General features: G+C 49.4%; 1 protein-coding gene across 8 annotated transcripts in view; it reads right to left on the bottom strand.

Moving 5' to 3' along the window:
* The window catches only part of CABIN1 (calcineurin binding protein 1), a 151476-nt gene that overhangs the window by 82399 nt on the left and 46503 nt on the right, over positions 1–22574 (bottom strand). For all 8 annotated transcript variants that reach the window (XM_025857272.1, XM_025857276.1, XM_073889746.1 and 5 more), the window contains 6 exons: positions 19656–19771; positions 13517–13678; positions 12526–12732; positions 12158–12303; positions 8603–8864; positions 2580–2840 (listed from right to left, as the gene is read on the bottom strand). In XM_025857272.1, coding sequence (XP_025713057.1) covers positions 2580–2840; positions 8603–8864; positions 12158–12303; positions 12526–12732; positions 13517–13678; positions 19656–19771 — 1154 coding nt within the window. The remainder of the gene's footprint in view (positions 1–2579; positions 2841–8602; positions 8865–12157; positions 12304–12525; positions 12733–13516; positions 13679–19655; positions 19772–22574) is intronic.

The following is a 22574-nucleotide window of genomic DNA, read 5'->3' as shown; positions in this document are numbered from 1 at the left end:
ACGCTGCACCATTCGGGGCCTGTGCTTTTCTTCATTTCCTTGAGTCCTCACTGAAATCCTTCATTTACAAATGTGTAAGGTAAGTTGCCCAAAGCCCCAAAGCCCCACAGCCAGCAAAGCCCAGGGCCAGGTTAAACTCAGGTCCCCCCTGCCCTCTACTTCTCCCAAGTGCACACCACATCACACACAGGCACCTCCACAGTGACTTGGCCTGACCTTTGCACCCAGAGGTGGGTGCAATGGGGGCCCCTGCCTGTGGCACAGACTCCCACAGATGGCACAAAGGATGTCACCAAGACTGGGATCCCCTGTGGCTGCAGGCCCTGATTAACCAGCCTCCCCTCACCCAGAGGTGGTTCTCAAGAGACGTTGCCAAGGACCCACTCGGGTGAGATGCCAGGTGGTCCACCCAGGCAGCACTCTCAAGGGGGCATCCTAGACAGAGGCGCCCGCACCCAGAGCCCCTCCACCTCTAGCCCGCCTGCGGCCCCCAGAGTGATTAGTCCACCAAGTCCATTTTCAGCCGCAGAAAACCTCTGAGGCCCCCACACACGTGCAGGTGGCTCCTCCTGGAGAAGCACAGAGTGTTTCAACTGGCAAAGTTTAACCAAGTGGCAGGTTCAGTATTCTGACTGAAGGTTCAACAGCAAAGGTGAATTTTCACCAGGGCAGGGATAAAGTCTTAAGAGAAATGTCATTTTTAAAGCAGCTGAGTGCTCATTCGCCTGAGAGCCAGCACAGTGCGCTAGGCCTCAGTTCCTCACCTCAAAGTCCCAGGGCCCCAGAGGGATACCATCCTGCCTGCTCATTGGTTCCAACAGGCAGCAGCAGAAGCCAAATGTCAAAGAAACAGCATGGAGGAAAACAGAGTTGTCATCTTCCTGAGAGCTGGACCACCTCCCCTACACCAGAGATGCTGCACGGGGGCCCTGGGCTCAGGAGAGCCGGCCCCAACCGCCCTTCTCTTCTGCTGCTGACTTAGAGCAAGTCACACCAGCTCTCTGGGCCTCAGCCTCCTTAGCCCCAAAGCGGAAGTCCTCCAGGGACAGGCCCGCGAGCCTGAGTGGAAAGCACGAAAGAGCTGTGATAGGAAGGGCGTGGGACCTGGGGCTGGGAATGGCAGCAGCCTGGAAGTTGCCGAAGACGGACATGCTCAGTACGAAACTGCGCTTCCACATTTCACCATGAACCCTATGCATGTGGCCCCGACAGTTGCTGCCAACCACTTGGCATGAACCATTTTTCAAAGGCAAATTTATAAAAATGAGACTTTTTTGCTTACTCACACAATTAGCAAATATTAAAAAGAGGGAAAACATGGTTGAGGGAAAACAGACATGCTCATAGATCAGTATAACCTTTCAGGGCAATAAGAAATTGTGGATGCAACATTAAAAGACCCTTGGAAATACTCCTGTAAGTGCTCCCTGACATGCAGGCCAGCCCCTGTCTGCACCCTGTTGAGGAAGAAGTAGAAAAGAAGGCCAAACCCATGAAGGAGGAATTGGACAAATAAGATATCCAGCCAGACTGGAGGGCCCAGGGGCAGGGAAGGAAGCCCACAACGCCTTGCACCACATCTTGTCTAGTGAAAAATGCCAGGTGCAAAATGATAAAATGTTACTGTGTATCTATAATGTTAACGGGGGAAAATCTAGAACAATAAGGACATGCCCAAACTGTTAACAGGGATTATTGGGTTGGGGGGTTAGGATCACCAGGAACTTTAGTTTTTCATTTTAAACACTTGTGAATGTTGGATTCTTATATATATTTTTTAACCATGAAAATGTGTTAGTTTTATAATCAGAAAAAAAACACCAAGGCAGACAAGGCATAAGCAGCAAGCACATTCTGCCCCAAACTCCAAAAAGCTTGCCTGGCACAGGGGACCAGCAGGGGCTGGGCACCGCAGCCTCAGAAAGGGCAAAGCTAATGTGCTCAGGAAGCAGCGAGGCCTGGGTCGGGCCAAGCATACATGGATCCTCACCCATGCAGTTTCCTCCCTACAAAACGTGCTGATTGCAGTCTCCCAGCCTGCCTCCCAGCACTGCCCTGAGCATCGGAGGAGAGCATGGTATGAAGTGCTCCAGAAATCATAAAAGCAAATCTGAGCAGTAAACAACTGCTCTTCTCTTGAGGAGCAGCACAAGACCCCAAATCTGGGGCCAAGAGAACAGGCTACCCCCTCCCCTCGCCCCCCAGCCCTGTCCTGCCAAGCCGGGTACTCTGGGCTCAGCCTGTGCCCTCGCCAGGAACAGGGGCACCAGGAAACGCTGTGCCGCCCTGACGTCCTCACCGAATCAGGTCCCGGCAACCTGCACGTGCTAAGGAGGAAAGGCGATTTTCTTCTGGGAGAGACAAACAAAACACTCGCTCTCCCAGAAAGGATGGTAAGCACCACTTAGAAGAGAGAGGAAAGGCCGCTTTAATTTCATTGCACACAGAGCTGCTGAACACAGAGAAGTTTCCAACAGGTTGCACGGGAGTCACTGGGACCTCATGCCCCATCCCCAGGGAGACAGGGAGACTGGCCCGCCCCTGCCCTGCTTCCCCGCCCGGCGCCGGCACGGTGTCACCTCCAGGGCCTCCATGGCCAGCTCAGGGGGATTGTGGTAGTGGATCTTCTTGGGGTAGCGGGCGGCCTCCTCGTGCAGGTAGTGGCCGGCCTGTCGGTAGTGCAGCAGGTACACAGCGGGCGGCTGCTGCTGCTTCTCGGCAACCTTGCCCAGCATGTAGTGGATGAGCCACTCCTCCTCGTCACCGTCACCCTCGCAGCGGGCCGCGGACGTGAAACAGTGCCTGGCTGTCTCCAGCATGCTGTCGCGCCGGCCCTCCATCTGGAATGAGAGCACGAGACCAGGCTGGGCCAGGCCCGGGGCCCGAAACTGCGCAGGACCATGCCTTATCCTTTGGGAGGCCCTGCTGTCTTCTTTGCAAAGTTACAATCCTCTCAACAAGCCTGACACACAGAAGTGCTGTCACCATTTCATAGCTGGGGACACTGAGTGTGGAGAGGCCACGGGAGCCGTGCGAGGCACACCTCAAGTAAGGCACAGAGCTGGACTGAAACCCATGTCTCCTCACGTCAACTCCAGTCTCCTTTCTTTTACCGTCCCCCTGCAGTATCTGTACCACACAGTTCAGGAGTTTATGAAATACCTCCTGATCCCCTTCTACAGGTCCCAGTGGTGACCCTTATTACGGCTGCAGTGAGGTTCTCTGCCTGGGAGGGGGAGACAGCATGAGGCCGGGGCGGCCAGGAGAACCAGGCCAACAGCAGCTCTGCTGTGTCGGTCTGAGAATGCCAAGAGCCAGCACCAATGTTCTGAGCCCCCACCACAGGCGATGAGCACTTCGTTCTCTCCCCCGCTCACCAGGGTGGGAAAGCAGAGCTGGAGAGGGTGTGCACCCAACACCCAGCAACACAGCACTGGAGAGGGTACCATGGGACTTCTCACCCTGTCCTCTGCACCCTTCCAGAGGGACCCGGGGTACTTACAAAATGGCAGATTCCTGAGCCCCATCCAACACCCATGGCCTTGGAGCTGTGCCTCCAGCCACCCTCTCACACACTGAAGGGTGGAAACAGCTAGGACAGAGGATCAGCTTCTAAGATGCTTTCCAACTCAGAGGATCACTTTTCCCAGTCCCTGTATAAGGGCTACGGGCCAGCACCTAAGCACTGTCCACGTGGAATGTCAGCCATCACGTGCCCTTCATCCCAGAGCTCCTGGGCTGGGACCTGGAATGAAGATTGCCCGTGTGGGGCTAGAGGGGCCACTGTTCCCAGAAGCCCAGGTCTCTGGCCCCTCATCTCCATGGCCCTAGCCCGACAGCAGGGAAACGGCGACCTCTTCTAGTCTCGCCTAGGGGCCTAGAGGAAGCGCTAAGCTCTGGCAAGGGCGCTGCCTGCCACCCATGGGAGGAGTACCCATGCCCCACTGAGCACAGGAAGGCTACTCTACGAAAGTTTATCCAGCGGGCGCTGAGCTACGGGAATCTCCTGCAGCAATGGCCCTGGGGCCGGCACAAAGAACCCCACCGCTCCGTCAAACACGTCTTGGGAAAGAAAATTACCACCTAGGAATCAAGACACCATCAATGGGTGAGATATGATAGGAAGAATCACAGTGGAGAGCCAGGACACAGCACAAGCCAAGTGACCCCATCGTACCCCTCCAAAATAAGATTCTGTAGATCTGTGTAAGTAAAAGGCAGCCACTTCACTGGAGTCCTGTTCTGACCGCTCTGTAGCCATGTGGCCTCAACCAAGTCACTAGCCCGTTGCCCACCCAGCTCTGCCACTGAGGCTCATAAAGCCACCTACTGAGAAAGGAAGGGCAACTGTGAAGAGCCCCAGCTGGTCTGGTACCACACAGATCCCCACCAAGAGGCCAAGCCCCTCCCTCCCCCACATAAAACACATGCTGCCAGAGTCCTAGTCCTCAGTAGGTGTGGCGGTCACAACACTTCAGACAGGAACAGAAGGGAGAGCCACTAAGGGTCCGCCATGTTCCAGAGCTCTGCCAGACACCCTCACACCACCTGTAAGGACAGGTTCAGCGAGAAGTGCACCTGCCACTATGGCCCCTCATTCACCTCATGGCCAGGGTGCCTGGCCCAGGGCCGGCCCATGAGAGGGGCTAAGGAGGTGTCAGTTCTCACCACACTGCCACACAGGAGAAACGGTCAGCCTTCTTACAACCAAAACCACAGCAGGGACATCAAGTTCCTCCCTCAGGCCACACAGCTAGAAGGCTCTGGCTCCAAAGAGTACCAAGGCTCCTCTGCCCTTGCCTGAGAACTGACAAGGGAAACCACTGGTTTTCCTGTAACACACCCCTTTGGGAAGTTTGCAGGCAGAAGCTAAAGTGCACAGCTATCAACATGTGTCCTACAGCTCATCTGATCAGGCACAATAAACCCAAACTGCTCTAGCAACCAAGGGGCTGTGTCCCCATGACATACTTCAGGTAGAAAACTGCCTTACCAGGGGTGGAAAAAAAAACAGGAGGCACAGGGCAGCCCTGCGAGGCAGTTTTCACCCTGGGCAACAATGCAAAACCTCCTTCCTTCCCTGCCTGCTGGGACACCTGCACGCCTGGTGGATTTCCATCTCTCTCCTACCACCCCCAACACTCTGCCAAGATGGCTTGGGAGCCCAGTTTCAGGCCCTGAACTACCTGGGCCACTGGCTTCCAAAGATCAGAATGGAGTTCAGCCACAGAGGCCACGAGCTATGCAGGAGAAAGAACAGGCAAGGGGAAGAGGTGTGCAGGGAGTCAACCTGGGTCTCCTGTCTGTCGCCCACTTTCTGCCTTCCCTGCCCCTTCCTGGGGGAGCCAAAAGTTCCCTCCTCTTGGGGAGCTCTACAAACAAAACCCTCAAGTACCAATGGCAGAAAGGGCATTCTGATTTCTCATCATATTTACTTCCTGGAAAACCTCTATTCTGCTAAATCCTACTGGGCTTCACTGGTGGAGGACGAGAGAAAGAAGCCCAAGGTCCGTGCTCCACCCACCCCAGTGAGTCCCAGCAGAGGGTAACATTGTTCCTGGTGCTACCAGGGACTTGGTTCCGAGCCTGCTCAGCCCTGGGGCCGCTACACTAGAAACAGAATGGAGTAAGGGGCCTCTGCATAGGACGGTCACAATGAAAGAGGGTTGCATGGCGTGAGTAGAGCTCAACAACGTGGTGGCTGAATGAAAAGGAAGCTCAACAGCCATACAGAGCATGACAGCATTTAGGCTAGAAGAACAGGTAAATAACGGCATTCTTTCCAGGAGTACATGTATACATAAGAAAGAGTGTTTGTTTAAAGTCTGGAAAGATACAAGCCTAACTGTAGGTTGCTCTGAAGCAGGAATGAAGGGACTAAAAGCGGGGGTGGGGATGGGGAGGAGCCAAAAAGATTTCAGCTTTGTCCTTAACTGTGGCAGTTGTTTTTTGTTTTTTGTTTTTTAAGATTTTATTTATTTATTTGACAGAGAGAGACAGTGAGGGCAGGAACACAAGCAGGGGGAGTGGGAGAGAGAGAAGCAGGCTTCCCGCTGAGCAGGGAGCCCGATGTGGGACTCGATCCCAGGACCCTGGGATCATGACCTGAGCCGAAGGCAGACGCTTAACGACTGAGCCACCCAGGCGCCCCGTGGCAGTTGTTTTAAAGAAGGTGTTTCTTCTATGACTGAAGAGTGGTTTCTATAACGGAGGCGATGGTTAAAACAGGGCCATGCTGCTCTGCTCTTGCCCATTTTCTTCCAGGGTTTGGCCCTGTCACAGAACCCAACACCTGTCCTTGCCCCGGGGCCACACTACCCTTCCCGCCGCCACCTTTGTCCTCTGCCACTGGTGCCAGGCTCGTCCCCAGGATACCACCCAGGGAGCCTGCGCAAGGGCAGCTTCTGACTGTGAGTTCCCGACGGGGCCTTTTAACAAGCTCCCCAGTCCCCCTGAAAGGTTCTGATGCCCAGTCATGTGGGGGAGCCACTGTTCTCGCTGGCCTGTTAGGCTTCATGCGCTCCGGGCAGACACAGAGAGAGGGACAACCTGAGGGCCGAGGTGCCCAGAGTCCGGCCCCCTGAGACAACCCTCCGGGTGCATGGGCGGTGGCACACAGAGCTCATGGGAAGAAGATGAGGCCACCGGCATTCCTCAAACAACACCGAGGTAGAGCCCCAGGTCACCCTCGCCAAGTGTGGGTGATGTGTGGAGACCCGGAAATGTGTGAAGAGAGAAGGGGATTTTAGCCTTTTTGTGGCTTTCCCAAAGTGTACCATATAGCACTCCGATGTCCGGCAGGACCTCATGTGGGAACTCCGAGGCCCCCAAGGCAGTCACGACAGCATGGGAACGGTCGGATTCCGCTCGTGCTCTTCCAGCATAGTCCCCCAGCGCTTTCACGGACACCCACCCCCACCCAGCTCACTCCCTTCATTCTGTGGCCAGTCTCTTGCTGATTTCTGTACCTCGTCTGATGGTATAACGCAGATCTACTGCAAACATAAATGGCAAATTTTGCAAAAGATGTGGGATTTCATGAAATCGATGAAAATAATGGGGACAAAGCCTTTATACATGAGCACCAGGCACATTTAACGTGGTTGACAATCTCCCAAACGGAGGACAACTGGTCAAGGAAGAGACCGTAACACGCTCTTCTAAGGCACAAAGACATTAGAGAATCCTGTGAGAGGGAAGTAGCCCTCGAGCATTTCTGCAAAGGTAGCTGCCTAAATTTATGCTGCTGAGGTGAAGGGGCATCATAGCATGCTATCCTAAAACTGTTGGAAAATTAAGCTCCCTCCAAGCCAACCAAACTCAGTCATTCCTGGTTTGTTCAAAGAATTAACACATCCTTGCAATTACCACCAAAGTCCTAGTAAGGTAAGATTTAGGAGTTAATTTCATCATTCTTTAATTACGAAGGTAAAGTCCCAATCACACCTTGTAGGCACTATTCACTAGGATAACTGAGTCCCACTGTGAGTAGATTCGCTTTGTGACCCTTTGCTAGAGCTGACTGCCCTCAAATAGCAGCCCCTCCCCCTCACACACCCCTGCTAGTGGGTAGGGATGTCGCCCAGGTACAAAAGGGGCCACTGCAGGAGGGTGACATTTATGTCATTATTACATTCCCACTTACGTTTTTCCATACCAATTGAATTTTTAATGCTAAGGACACCTCACTTCTATATAAAATCAGTAAAAGCAACAAAGAGCTGTCACCTCCTTGCACAAGGCTAGGACTTCCCCTACTTAGCACAATGTGGGAAGGTCAGGGTCATCACGAGGCCAAGCACTCTGGAAGCCTGTGACCTGCCTCTGAAGGGTCGCAGGGGCCGGGGGTAGGGGGCTGGGCATGACAACGGAGGCCCAATCTCAAGGACGAAGGGGCTGTCAGGATGGCGGCACAGCCGTAGCTGAGAGTCCCACTGACAGGGCTGCTCTCACCGAGTTCCCATAACAATCCAATGGCAGCATTAACAAGGCCATTATCTTGTTTAGATTTTGACCGCATATGATCACTGCAAGAAACAGTCCCCTTCGGTACTCTGCTCTCCTAGAAACCCTTCTGGACCATGGCATCTTATTGCCACACCAGCCTTAAACATGTCGGTGGGACTCCTTCACTTCCAAGTCAAGGAGGCAAGGGTGCCCTGCTCAACAGAGACCTCAGTCTAGACATCCAGCGACCCGCACTAGGGGCACCCCCTACCACGGCGGACCTCGAAATTCCCAACACAGTGTCAAAAATTTTACAAGTACTCAGGAAGTTCCTTTGAAGGAACAGGGAAGAGACACAACTACTTCTGGTGGCCAACACCCCTCCCCTGCTTCTCCACTGCCGGGAAACTGATGGCTGACCAGCTAGATCAAAAGAGCCTGGCTCTAAATTCACCGACACCAGACTAGGTGTCTAAAGACCCAGGACCAAGCTGTCACTGACCACAGTATGGCTTCAGTCTCAAGAGAATCATCTGTGAGCTCACAGCAGGGTTGTGAGGACAAGTGCAAGGAAAGGACAGGACAGAACTTTGCCACCTGAGGGCACTTCAGTCAGAGAGCAGCGCGGCAGCCCCTCGGCAGAGCCCCGCCTCACCTGCTGCACCAGCTCGGGGGGCAGCTCAGCCCGCCACTGCTTCAGCTGGCGTGAGGCGAAGGAGTGCAAGGCGTAGGACATGGTTCCATACTCGATCCACAGGGACAGGTTGGAGCTGTCAATTTCCAGGGCCCGCCGGAAGCAGTTCAGGACAGGCGTGGCATGCTTCCAGATGGGCCCATCACTCTTCAGTTCATTGGAGTTCAGCTTGTCCTGAATGCGACTGGCCCGGGCCAGAGCCATGCCTGCCCAGGAATCAAACCTGTGGTCACGACAAAAGCACCAGTAAACACACCACTGCCCTTACAGCACCGCAGACATGATAGCCTGCGGGGCGGCGACCCCGGGGGTTTGTGGGAGCCCGTCTCCCAGGCCAGGGCCCAGAGCCCAGCTCCACCACCCAGTGACACCATGTCTCTGAGCTATGAAATATGGCTAAGAAAACACACCTCACTGGGGCATCTGGGTGGCTCAGTCGGTTTAAGCATCTGCCTTCAGCTCGGGTCATGATCCAGGAGTCCCAGGATCGAGCCCTACATCGGGCTCCCGGCTAGGCAGGGAGTCTGCTTCTCCCTCTGTCCCTCCCCCTGCTCCTTCTCTCTCTCCCTCACTCATTCTCTCTCAAGTAAATAAATAATAAAAATCTGAAAGAAAAAAAAAGAAAACCCACCTCAAGAGAGCACAGCTGCTGGGACACCACAAGACATGTATCTTAGGTCATCCAGCACCTCACAGGTACTCAGGAAGTGTTCTAAGAGGATCCCCACCAACTCGAGCCCAAACTGTGCCCACCAGCACTGTGGGCTCTTGGACTCTGCTCCCTTTTGCTTCCTTGCTTGGAAGGGTTACCTATAGAATGTCTCTGATGGAAAGGAAAAGGGGTGCTTTACAAAGCATTGCCCATCCAAGGTGATAGAGAGGCTCCTATCTTGCTGCCACCTCACCTAACCCCTCACTGGTAGCACCTGCCATCAACACACCCACTGACCAAAAGCATGGGGCAGCCAAGACCCCGAAAACACAATCAGGTAGCTTCTACATGGTTCTCCCTCTGGGACCTTGACCAGATCCTGCCCTCTCCAGCTGAGTTCCCAGCAGCGAGATGGAGAGCGAGGGGACCACAAGACGGCTAAGACCCCACTGCTCTGAGATCGCCTGAAAGAAAGTAGTAGGGAAAACGCAGAAGGTTCTCTGAGATGGAGAGCAAGGCTAAGATGATTTCTGGGCACTTGGGAGAGTGAAATTTCCTGAGTGTGAGTACAGACAACAGAAAAGGCAGCAATCACATGACAGAGGCTACCCTCCATAAACACTAACATTTTTGACCCACTGCTATACTAACTTTAAAACTGGCTGACTGGCTTCCTGGACTATTTGACAGTCTCTAAGGCATTATGTAGGGACACAGCAAACTTATGAAGCTCACACGTGCTTCTGCCATACTCCAGGCACCTGGAGATGAGAAAGTGCAAACAAAGGAGCAGTAAAGAGGCCTGAAGGCTTAAATGGTAACCAGGGATAGCAAAAATGAAGGCTTCAGCCCCTGTGTGGAGGTCCTGAGTATACCCTTTCCTCCTCAGGGCCTGGGGATCCAGGGCTCTGCTCAGGTCACCTCCAGGAGGAAGCATGGCGGTAGGTGTCAAGCTCCCCTCCAGACGGTGGGAACCCTGTCAGGGACTTTCTACCAGGGCCAGCTCCTTCCACATTGAGCCTTCAGCAACTCCCTCTGCCCTTGCCTTGAGGGAAAGGACCACATCACGGTGTATGCCCAAACGCCTGCATGAGTACCCAAATGGAAACCACTATGCGCAGTCACAAACATGAGTAACCAAGAACACAGACACATCATCATAAAACCTCAAAATGCTCCTCTATGTGTCAACAAAAGCAAAGTCCTGACGTGGGTTCTTGATTCTAGCAGAGCAGTACACAACCCACACTTGGGGAATGCTGACCCACAGGGACAATGGGGGCCAGCCCAAGGGCCAGTGATGCCATGAACTCAGGAGGAGGAAGTGTCCAGAACCTGTGCACTGGGCTCTTAGACTCATGCAGGGCAGGCCTGCTCCTAGCACTGGGCCCAGAGTTGTTTCTTTGGCAGAGGGATGAGCTGTATTGTGGCCTACTCCCATCTTGTCCCCCCAGATGCCACTCTATGAAATGCCTGGCCAAGGCAGCCCAATCCCAGCTGAGCAAGAGCAGTGGAAGAGTGCAATGAACACAGGTCGAGAAAAGCCATTGCTAGCATCCTCATAAGACTCTGTTTTCCCCACAGGAACCACCAACAAACACCGTGGCCAGAACACTCCACCATCCACCCAGCTGTCTGTCATGGGCTTCACCTGTATCTAGAGGGCTCAGAAGATTTAAAGAAAAAACCAGTATCCGAACTTCCATCTTAACTAGCACAGAAGAGGAGACTGAGCCCAAGTCGTCCCTGACGTCAGCCTGCTACATAGGGCTGGAATGAAGGAGGGCCCAGGAGTGGGCTACCAAGTTCCTCCTGGCCCTGGGACCAGTCCTCACAGGACATCCCACCTCTCTGGCAGGGCTCTGAACAGGTGCACGTATAGGTTCGAATGAGGCCCAGCTGAGCCGTCATGAACCTCGTCTTATAGCCCAAGTGGCTGTTGGGTGAGAGGTGCCATGCCAAGCTCCCACTTCCCCATGGACAGGTGGGTTTTATCACCCTTACTTTTCAGATATGGAGGTAGCAGTACAAGGGAGGTGACTGCTCGCTGTCTAGAGCTGTGAGCACTCAGCCGGCCTGAGCCACCACACTGGCCTACAGTGACCCCAGAGAGGACATCCAGGGCCACTGGCACATGGCTCCCTGCCTGGAGGAAACCAGAGGCCGAGCAATAGGGGGTCTGGGAGAACCTTTCCCCCAAGCTACAGAAGTTGTGTACACTGGTTTCCCCATCCAGACCCCAGCCCCTCTCCCCTGGGCCAGGTGGATCCTGACAAGGTGGAGCTCGCCGGTTTCGCCTGAGGGTGGGCAGCCACTGTGGCCTGGCCCCTGAGTACTCACCTACAGATACCACTCTGGACCCTTCAGACACAAGGCTTACCTTGACCCCAGGCTAACCTCCTAGGTGTGGCAGCCATGAGAAAATGTTCCCTCTCAATCAAATGAATCAGACTTTATGAGTAGGGCCCTTACCCCCAAATAACAAAACAACCATAACTAAAGACACAGAGAGCACATCAGCCCACTTCCCAGGGCCAGAAGCCAGGAAAGGAGACAGTACACAACCAACAGGATGGAGCCAGGTGGCATCCCCTTCCCCTGCTGGCCTGGACCCTGGACTCATACCTTCTCTGATCCCAACGCTCATCCCAGGCACCTTCTGGAAAGAAGGCTTCTTCATTGCTCTTCTTTTTATGAAGAACTTGCCTTTCCCAAAAACTGCAGAGTGCTAAACACACTTTCTCATTCCTTTTTCCCTGGTCTCTCTGCTAGGGCAGGGAAACCCCAAACTGGCCCAGTGAGGAGCTTACTGAGCTGGAGTCACCCCAGCCCTCCGTGCCTGGCCCTGTGCCCAGGCCACTGACCTGTTGGGGCAGATACAGATGTCGTGCATGTAGAACTTGATGGCCTTGGACTGCTCCTTGTTTTTGAAATGGTAATCAGCCAGGAGGTAGTAGAGCTCATTCACCACCGGAGGGGAGGGGTCGGCCCCTTCTGGAAGGCAGGGCACCTAGCAGGTGAAGGACCAAGGATAAGGAGAGATGGAGTCAGGGTTTCAGATGTGACCAGTCATGCTGTAAACCCAGGACCATGCACATTAGCACAGGACAGACCCTAGGCTTCTCATGGCCCTGACTTCTGGTATAAAGCAAGCAAAGAAGCCAAGGTGCATAAACAGCAATGCTGGAGGAAAAAAATGACAGGACACAGCCCCATCACACTCAGTTCCTACCTCAGTTGAGGCGCCCTCAATGTAGGCGGAGACTTTGTCCAGGCTCAGCGCTGGCCTCTCTGTGCGGGGCACAATGGTGGCGATTCTCTTCAAAAGGTTGGCCAAATCAGCAGACACAGTGCTGGTCTTGTAGCTGTCAAATTCAGGAAGGGTCTTGGGCTTAAAATACTCAAACATAAACAGGGCGTCCTCCCATATAAGGTCCACCTTGAGAAAAGACAGAAGGCAGATCATAGTGCAGTCAGGGTTAAAGCAGAAAGGGAAAAGTTCTTCCATGGGAAAAACACAGACGAGGTTACAATATATTAGAGTTTAGAAACAGACCTGTATACCCTTAAAATTTTGCATACCCACTGTAATCCCCGAAACCAAACGTCTGAAGAACAGAAGAGTAAACTGGCATACGCCCAAGTCTTTATAGAGACAAATATTGGAAACTGAGGGCTGCACTCTGTGAGTCCATGTGGCCAAGCCAGAGGGTAGGTTCAAGCACGAGTGGGGACTGTGGCCAGGCCACTGACCCTCTCCCTGAGCCTCAGCTACCCCACTGCTTGCTCTGGATCAGGGTGGTTCTGCATTCTGTATGGTGTCCTGTGCGGGCCCTGCCCAAGTAGCTTACATTCAGGGGATGGAACTGGTAAGATTAGAGAATAAATGACGAGCCATGAGGTAATACACCCAACACTGCTCTGAAAACCAAACAAGAACAAATGAAAACCTCTAAAGAATTATTTGTATTATACAAATTGGAAAAAGAAATCCTTTGAAAATTGCCATGCTGTGCTTTTGAATGATTAGTCAACATTTGCGAAAAGGTAGTTTTTGCAAGGAAAACCCTTTTCCTGTGATCAGACTACGTCAGACCAGTCTCATTCTTCTGGTGCAAGAGCTATGCGTCTGATGTCCTTAAAGAGTGCTCAGAACACCTGCTTCTCTGAGCCCCACTCCTCTGCACAGGGGCAGGTGCGGGGGGTCTGGGCAGCACCCTTACCTGCTGGGCCGAGTGCTCCTCCAGGTACCTGGCCTTGCTTTTCTTGCTAGGGAAGCTGTACAGGCAGTAGAAGCACTGCTCCAAGGCTGTCTCCAGCTCCTCCTTGTAGGGGTGTGTGTCTTCCGAGGCAGACGCAGCAAGCTCCTTCTGGAGAACTCGTACCTATGGTAGGCAGGAAGAGATGCCTTAGAAGGCCCATAGCTTCCCTGGCACAGTGGGACCCCTGGGAGACCACCACTCTGTCAACTCTGTCAACCTGAGGAGGCCGTGTCTGTTGGGCCTGTTTCCTGGAAAGGGCCTATTTACCCACACAGGAGCCATTCTGGGCGCAGCTCTGACATGACCTCCTGAGGAGCTTGCTGGCCAAACTGCCTTCCTTCCAGCATGCCCAGTCAGTAATCTACCAGCTGCTAGAAGGAGATATTATACGCCCTCTGGGAACTTCTCTACTTATTTATTGGCCATTCATTTGCTTCCCAAATATTTACCGAGCACACAGTGTGACACAGTCCCTGCTTTTAAGAAGCTCAGATTCCAATAGAGAGGCAGTTAAACAAGTGGTTAGAATGCAAGATGGTAAATCCCATTAGGGCTGAGGGAGTCTGAGAGTGACTCCCTCTCTCTCAGCATAAAGTATAAAAATACAGCACAAGATATATCCAAAGAAATAATATCCAAAATATATCCAAAACACAAAATATATCCAAAGACGTAATAAATTGTCTCTCTCAGATAAAACATTAATAAGGATTATAGAGGATATAAACAACACAGTCAACAATCTCCATATATCTATGGAGATTAGTTATGCCCAACTGTTAGCAGCTACATACTCTTTTCAAGCATCCATGGGATTTTTACCAAAATAGACAAAAAGCACATCTCAACAAATACTAAAGACGAGATACGATACAGACCACATTCTCTGAACATAAGTCAGTAAAATCAGAAATCAGTATATAAAGGTAGCAAATACCAAATGTCAAAACTTACAGCATGCAGCTAAAAACGTACTTGGCGAAAACATAACCTTCAACACATGTACTAGAAGACTGAACACTGTCACTGAGTGGCCATCTAAGCACAGCGCAGTTCCAAGGACTTAGCGCAGGCCTTTCCCATATGCTTCTAAACACAGGTTGAAAAAGACTTAGACTTTAATGAAAGGAAGATGTTACTTGAGAGATGGTTTAAACACCATGTAATTTCAAGGGGGTAAGCGTATAGCTTTTCCCATAAGCTTCACACATAAATTTATAACACTTACATCTTAATAAAAGGAAGAAGTTACTGGGGTGCCTGGGTGGATCAGTTATTTGAGCGACTGAATCTTGATTTCGGTTCAGGTCATGATCTCAGGGTCGTGAAATCAAGCCCTGCATTGGGCTCCACACTCAGCAGGGAGTCTACTCGAGGATTCTCTCCCTCTGCTCCTCCCCCCGCTTGTGCGTGCTCTCTCTCTCTCTCTCTCTCTCGCTCACTCTCTCTCAAATAAGTAAATAAATAACTTTTTTAAGATTTTATTTATTTATTTGAGAGTACGCAAGTGAGAGAGACCCCGCGCACGTGCATGCACTTGAGCGGGGGAGGGGCAGCAGGAGAGGGAGAAGCAGACTTCCGGCAGAGCAGAGAGCCTGACTTGGGGCTCAATCCCAGGACCCTGGGATCATGACCTGAGCCGAAGGCAGACGCTTAACCGACTGAGCCACCCAATCGCCCCAATAAATAATCTTTTTAAAAAAAGGAAGAAATTACTTGAAGGATGCTTTATACAGTGTCCTGTCAAACAATTCAGCAAATGTCTTTTCACAAAGGCTTTTAAACACAAGTTTGTAAGTACATCTTAATGTCAGGAATATGTTACTAAATGACCTTATACAAGATGTTGAGCACATGGTTTTTCCCAATGCTCCTATACTTAATTTAGAAACACTAATACCTTAATGATAGCAAGATGTGAAAAAAAAAAAAACAAGAAAGAGTAAACACTGAAATAAGCTTTCACCACAATAAAGTTACAGAAGACACAAAATATATCCAAAAAATAATAAATATTAATGTGGCAATTAATGACTTAGAAAGCAAGAAAAAAACAGATCAATAAATCAATAGCTGGTAGTTTGAAAAACCTAATTTATTTATTTATTTATTTATTCATTAGATTTATGTATTTATTTGACAGAGAGCTAGAGAGAGCCAGAGAGCACAAGTGGGGGGAATGGCAGAGGGAGAAGGAGAAGCAGGCTCCCCACTGAGCAGGGTGCCCTATGAAGGGCTCAATCCCAGGACCGTGGGATCATGACCTGAGCCGAAGGCAGACGCTTAACCAACTGAGCCACTCAGGTGCCCCCTGAAAAAACTAATTAGATAAGCTTCAGGAAAGACTGACTTAGAAAAAAGGAGCAGAGAAAGCACAAATAAATGATTTGAGCTCAGAAACAGAGGCATAACCAGAGGTACCACAGAGACTTTTTAAATCATGAGCACACTTCATGAACAATTTTATGCTTATGTGGACACTATTTCAAAAATATAATTGGTTTAAGAAAAGAAAATCTAAATGGGCCTAGAATCACCAAAGAAAGGGTCAGTAGTTTATAAAATTTATCCCCCCTGGGACGCCTGGGTGGCTCAGCCGGTTAAGCGTCTGCCTTCAGCTCAGGTTATGATCCCAGGGTCCCGGGATCGAGTCCCGAATCGGGCTCCCTGCTCAGCGGGGAGCCTGCCTCTCCCTCTCCCTGCCGCTCCCTCTGCTTATGCTCTTTCTCTCTGTGTCAAATAAATAAAATCTTTACAATTTATCCCCTCCCCCCAAAAAAGAGAGAGAGCTCTAGGCTGGGGTGACAAACTATGGACCAGGGGGAACACTGCCTATTTCTGTATAGCTCAGAAGCTAAGATTGGCATTTATATTTTTTAAATGATTGAAAAAAAAGTCAAAAGAAGAATTTATTTTGTAACATATGAAATTCAAATTTCAGCATTCACAAGCTTTTACATATTATCTTTACATATTGACAAGGCTGCTTCTGTGCTGCAATGGGAGAGCTGAGTTATCTGCAACAGAGACCCTATGGCCAACAGAAGCTTACAAGATTTACCATCTGTCCCTTTACAGTGAAAGCTGTGCCAACCCCTAGGCCAAAAGCATTAAGACAAGGGGAAAAAAAAGGAAACCGTAAGGATTGAAAAGAAGGGAAAAAATAGTTATTCATGGACGATATAACTGTCCACAAAGAAAATTTGAGAAATCTACAATCCGCCAGAATTAATAAAAGCAGTAAGTAAAGGAGTTACGGACAGGAGAAACTTATTTTTTAAAAAGTAGTATTCCTATCTGTCCACAAACACAAAATAGAAAACTTAATTTTTAAATACTTATTTATAACAGGAATAAAAAAAAAATAATGCCCAAGCATAAATCTAACAGCATATACATAAGAGCTTAAGGAGAAAATTATAAAACTGTATTAAGGGACATGAAAGTATAAGACCTGAATAAATGGAGAGATATACTACATTCATGACTAGAAAGAATCATATAAAAATGGCAACTCTCCCCCAAATTAATCTGTGAGATTAATGCCATTCCAATTAAATTCCAACGGTGGCGAGGATTAGGGAGTGGGGGTGGGTCACAAAGTTTTACCAACGGTCCTTACAATGTTTTAGAAGAGGAGAGGGCAAAGAACAGTCAAGAGAATGTGACAAATAGGCAAGTCGATTAATCCTAGCAGGTGTCAGTATACCGCAAAGGCAGTGTGATACTGGTTCAGGAATAGCTAGACCAACAGAAAGAACAAAGTCCAACAACAAACCCTCACACGTATGGACAGAAGGTGGAGGGGGGCCTTACAAATTAGTGCAGAAAGAACAGAGTCTTTGATGAATGGTACAAACCAACTGGCCATCCATATGGAAATTCAAAATGGATCCCTACCTTATGTCATAAACAAACCAAAATTGAGAAGGAATAAAGACCGGATGTGAAAAATGAGAGTGAACTTTAAGATTAACATAGAGAAGAATATATTAATAATCTTGTGGGAGGAAAGGATTTCTTAAAGTACAAATAACAAAACAAACCACACACAGAAAACAAAAACCCCACAAACCATAAAGGACTAACAAATTTGACATTTAAATTCTGTAAAACAAACACTATACACAAAGTTAAAAGACACGTCACATAAAATTGCATAGAAATTAGAACTAAATACACACACGTACGTGCACATACACACACACACACACACACACGGGCATGTAAAACTGGTGAAACATATGTATCAGACAAAAGACTGAATTCAGAGTACATAAAAACTCTACAAATCAATGGGGAAAAGAAAAAAAGCCCAACAGAAAAATGAGCAAATTACATGAGCAAGCAAATCGCGAGCGGACACCTAGATGGCCCTGAGCAGAGAGGGAAGTCAATAAGCAGGGGCCGAGCCCACAAAGGTGAAGTTGCTGCAGGAATAGAAAAGCTGGGCCTTGGGTAGAGAAGTCAGGAGCTATGAAATGAAACACGGAGGTACTCCTCTATCACTTCCACTCCTTCAAACTCACTTGGCAGACCCTGGCGGCCAGGATTCACGCTCCACCAAAGACGCTGCAGCCTAAGGAAAACCTGGAGTAGGAGCGTCCTGTCATTGTGTGTGCTGCCTGCCGGCAGGCCGCTCCTCAGCGCCACTCCTGCTGGGTACCAGCTTGCAAAGGTGCTACCCCATTCTTGACTTCCCCCAAGCCGCGTAAGAGCAGAAGGGTGACTGACTGCCTTGTGGAGGTGACCCTGTGGAAGTAGACAATGTCTCCACACTCTCTAATTGGGAGAGGGAAGGCAGAAGAAGGAAGTTGCCAATTTCTGGGCAGCAATATAGTCTAGGCTTAGCACAATTTTTCCAAAAACGGTCCTAAAGCGTGGAGCTGACCCAGGGTGAGCACCTGGGAGGCCCTCAGAACTCACAGGGTAGAGCAGACACTCAGGCATCTATGGCTAGGGCTCCTGCCAAGTCTCTGCCTCCTCAGCACAAGTGCTCTGCAAACTGTCAAGCCTTACACATACATGAGCTCTATAAATATTCTCTCTGGTTCATTCATTCAACCCACTATGTACTAAGCACCTACTATGGGCTAGGTGTGCTGCTGTGCTAAGCAAGTACTGGGATCCAGCAGCGAACAAAACTACAAAAACCCCTACTTCGTGGAAGTTATGTTTCAGTGGAGAAGAGGTACACAATAAACATACTAGATAAATAAATTATAAGGCGTGCTAGAAGGTGATAAGAGCCACGCGGAAAGCCACAGGGCAGAGGAGGAAGATCAGCACTGGGGAGGTGGACTGCGGTTGTAGAGGATATGTTGCTCGCTGAAAACATATATAGCAGAGGTCAGCACACCTTTTCCTGAAGGACCACACAGTAAATATTTTAGGTTTCATGTACCATATGGACTCTATCAGAGCTTCTCATCCCTGCCACTGTATTGCCAAAGCAGCCATAGTTCATAGGTAAATGAATGGTTATGGCCATGTTCCACTAAAACATTTATTAATAGACCTTGCAGGCTGGGTTGGGTGACCCTCTCGTGCCCTGTAACCTGTCTGTGTGCTGCTTGGCCTTACACTCAGCAGTGAGTTTTGGGGACAGAATCATGCCGCTTATCCCCAGTACGCCCAGTCAATCACAGCTGCCAAGTGGGGGAAGGCTATTTGCACTCACCAAATATTTACTTGCTAAATAGCTATTGATTCAGCAACTCCTACCTTGTATGAGTGGTGCCTGGCAAACAGAACTCAATGGAAGGCATGGTGAATACAGCTGTTTCTTCTAAAATTACTATGAAGAGCCCGACCCTATGCCTGACACACACATAACAGACACAGTAACAAGTAGTGGTTCTAAATCCACCCATAGGTCAAGGCCAGGTCCAGAACCCCTGAACGCAGGTGCACAAGGGAACCAAGTTCAGACTTTCTGGCAACTCTGAGTAGTCACATACAAAATCAAAGAAGCACAGCAGGCCCCAGTGCAGGGGGAGGCCAAGCAAGCAAGCCTCAGGGTGCCAACCCATCCCACCCTGCACTCCTCCCCCCGCCCCCCCGCCCCGCCCCCAGCCCTGGCCAAGAGGGCAGTGCTTACATAGAATCGCAGCAGAGCCCCATCGGAATTGCAGCACCAGGACCTCCTGCCCAAATATTCGTGGGCTGTGTTGAGCAGCATGAGGGAGGATGGGAGCATGGGCGTCTCGGCCATCACTAGGGAAAGACAGACCGGCACAGAGTTAGCATGGGGACATGTGTGGGAGCTGCAAGGCTCAGCCTCTCCTTTGTGGGCTTTTCTGTCTTTACCACAGATAAGGCGGCCACAGATTTTTCTTTCTTTCCTTTTTTATCTTTTTAAGTAAGTAATGACTTGACTGGCTTTACTAAAGCAATACACGCTTCTCAAAAAAACAATTCAAATCGTACAAGAAGACATAAGGAATGCCTCATCCACCTCCAGATAACCACGCTGACATTTGGTGGACATCACTGGAAGCATCTTTCTGGGCACATATATGAAACATTTTGAAAGACAAAGATAATTTTTATTTTTTTTCCCCCAGGTTTTTTTTTTTTTAATTTTGTTATGTTAGTCACCATACATTACATCATTAGTTTTTGATGTAGTGTTCCATGATTCATTGTTTGCGTGTAACACCCAGTGTTCCATGCAATACATGCCCTCCTTAATACCCATCACCAGGCTAACCCATCCCCCCACCCCCTTCCCCTCTAAAACCCTCAGTTTGTTTCTCAGAGTCCACAGTCTCTCATGATTCGTTTAGAAAGATAATTTTTAACAATGAAACCCATATGACATATACCATTTCTTTTTTTCTTTTTTAAAGCTTTTATTTATTTGACAGAGAGAGCACAAGCAGAGGGAGAGAGAGGGAGAAGCAGGCTCCCCGCGGAGCAGGGAGCCCGATGTGGGACTCGATCCCAGGACCCTGGGACCATGACCCGGGCCGAAGGCAGTTGCTTAACTGACTGAGCCACCTAGGCGCCCCTGACATATACCATTTCTTAAAGATTCTTATACACAGGCCTAGTGGAGTATGATAGAAGAAAAAGAGAATGACCAAATTTTAGTTAAGTGTCTGTTCACCACTAGAACTATTACTAGTTCCTTAAAGGTGCTTTGGTGTTTTTGAAACTCTAGGCTATAACCCACTGGTGGGCTTGTAGTCAGCATTTTTAAAGAGGGCTAGGATAGAACACAGGGCAGAAAATACCAGTGGGGCTCACGCCAGGTAGAATAAGGATTCTTTCATGAAATTTGTTCTATACTTTTTGACCACCGGCCAGCCCCAGTCAAAAAGGTGTGAAAGGGGGGCGCCTGGGTGGCTCAGTCCGTTCAGCGTCTGCCTTCAGCTCAGGTCATGATTCCGGGGTCCTGGGATGGAGCCCCTGCTTCTCCCTCTGCTCCTCCTCGCCTCCCCCCCGGCTCATGCATTCTTGCTCTCTCTCGCTTGCTCTAAAAAAAAACATAAATTAATTAAATTAAAAAAAAAAAAAGGTATGACGGGGCACCTAGGTGGCTCAGTCGGTTAAGCGTCTGCCTTCCGCTCAGGTCATGATCCCAGGGTCCTGGGATCGAGCCCCACATCAGGCTCCGCGCTCACTGGGGAGCCTGCTTCTCCTTCTCCCTCTGTGGCTCCCCCTGCTGTGCTCTCTCTCTCTCTGTCAAATAAATAAATAAAATCTTTAAAAAAAAAAAAAGTATGAAAGGCATGGATTTAAAAAAAAAAAAAAAAACCTCAGAAAATCATGAAGAAATTAAGCCATGCCAGTCCTTTAGTCTCCATTTTCAACAGCATCAAGTGATTCTATTATTCAAGATGGATGATAGCTTATAACACTTCCTTTCTCCCCCTTCTCCCAATTTTGTTGTACATATTATTTGTAGCACTTCAAGGTTTGTAACACTGACACTCTGTTCTGTGACCATAATTAGCACAGTTGCTTTCTCTCAATTCCAATTCTAAATGGATTTGGTGCTCATCACAAAATCTTGCCTGTGGCTTTTCCACTCCTGACGAATTTCATTCTGACTCATGTTGGTTTACTGACTTCATTCTCCAGTGGTGTTTTTAGAAGCACCCACAGAAGCTGGAATCCCTGTTTATAAATGTCTCTTACCACTATTAATTACAAGCAACTTGGCTAGATGTCCTAGTTTGCATCATCTTTCCTTGAAAACAGTGTAGACTTTTAAATATCACCTCAACTGCCCTGAATGCGGCTAGGGAGAAATCTGAAATGAGTTTCATGTTCTATCCCGTGAAGATAAATTGCTTTTTCAGTTTACAATTCTAAGAAACCTTTATTCTTAAAGTAGATCCTTAACCAGGATGTATCTTGCTGTGTATCAAATTTTTCACGGTATATACCGAACACTTTGAATCTGCACATTCAGTTTTTATTACAGAGAAATTCATGTTATTCCCGTGTTTGACAGTGGGCTGACTGCTTGTCCTGTTTCATTGCTAGAGTCTTTCCATCCGAAGCACAATCTATCCTCGCACAGGACCACCTGTGTCCTACATCTATCCTTCTCATGAACACTTTTAGCTCTGAACTGTATCCCTGGTTTCAGTTCTAGATATACCCATTCTGCTCCTCGCAGCCTGCTTTATTAGTTTATAATGGTGAGGCTTGGTCTGCAATGTTTTCTCTTAGTTTTGCAACTTTCTGTTTCATTTCATTCTGCTTATTAGTTCCAATTTTGTAATAAGCGATTTCTTTTTTTTTTTAAGATTTTATTTATTTATTTGACAGAGAGAGAGACACAGCGAGAGAGGGAACACAAGCAGGGGGAGTGGGAGAGGGAGAAGCAGGCTTCCCACCGAGCAGGGAGCCCGATGTGGGGCTCGATCCCAGGACCCTGGGATCATGACCCGAGCCAAAGGCAGACGCTTAACGACTGAGCCACCCAGGTGCCCTAATAAGCGATTTCTTGTGCAAATCATTACAGGGCCCCTGACTCTGTTCCTTGGTGTAAGTTTTCTTCCTG

Source organism: Callorhinus ursinus, unplaced genomic scaffold (genome assembly GCF_003265705.2).
Source record: "Callorhinus ursinus isolate GAN/ISIS: 27379988/994484 unplaced genomic scaffold, GSC_fseal_2.0 scaffold117, whole genome shotgun sequence".
In the NCBI taxonomy this organism is placed as follows: domain Eukaryota; kingdom Metazoa; phylum Chordata; class Mammalia; order Carnivora; family Otariidae; genus Callorhinus; species Callorhinus ursinus.
This window is presented reverse-complemented; position numbering and strand designations above follow the sequence as displayed.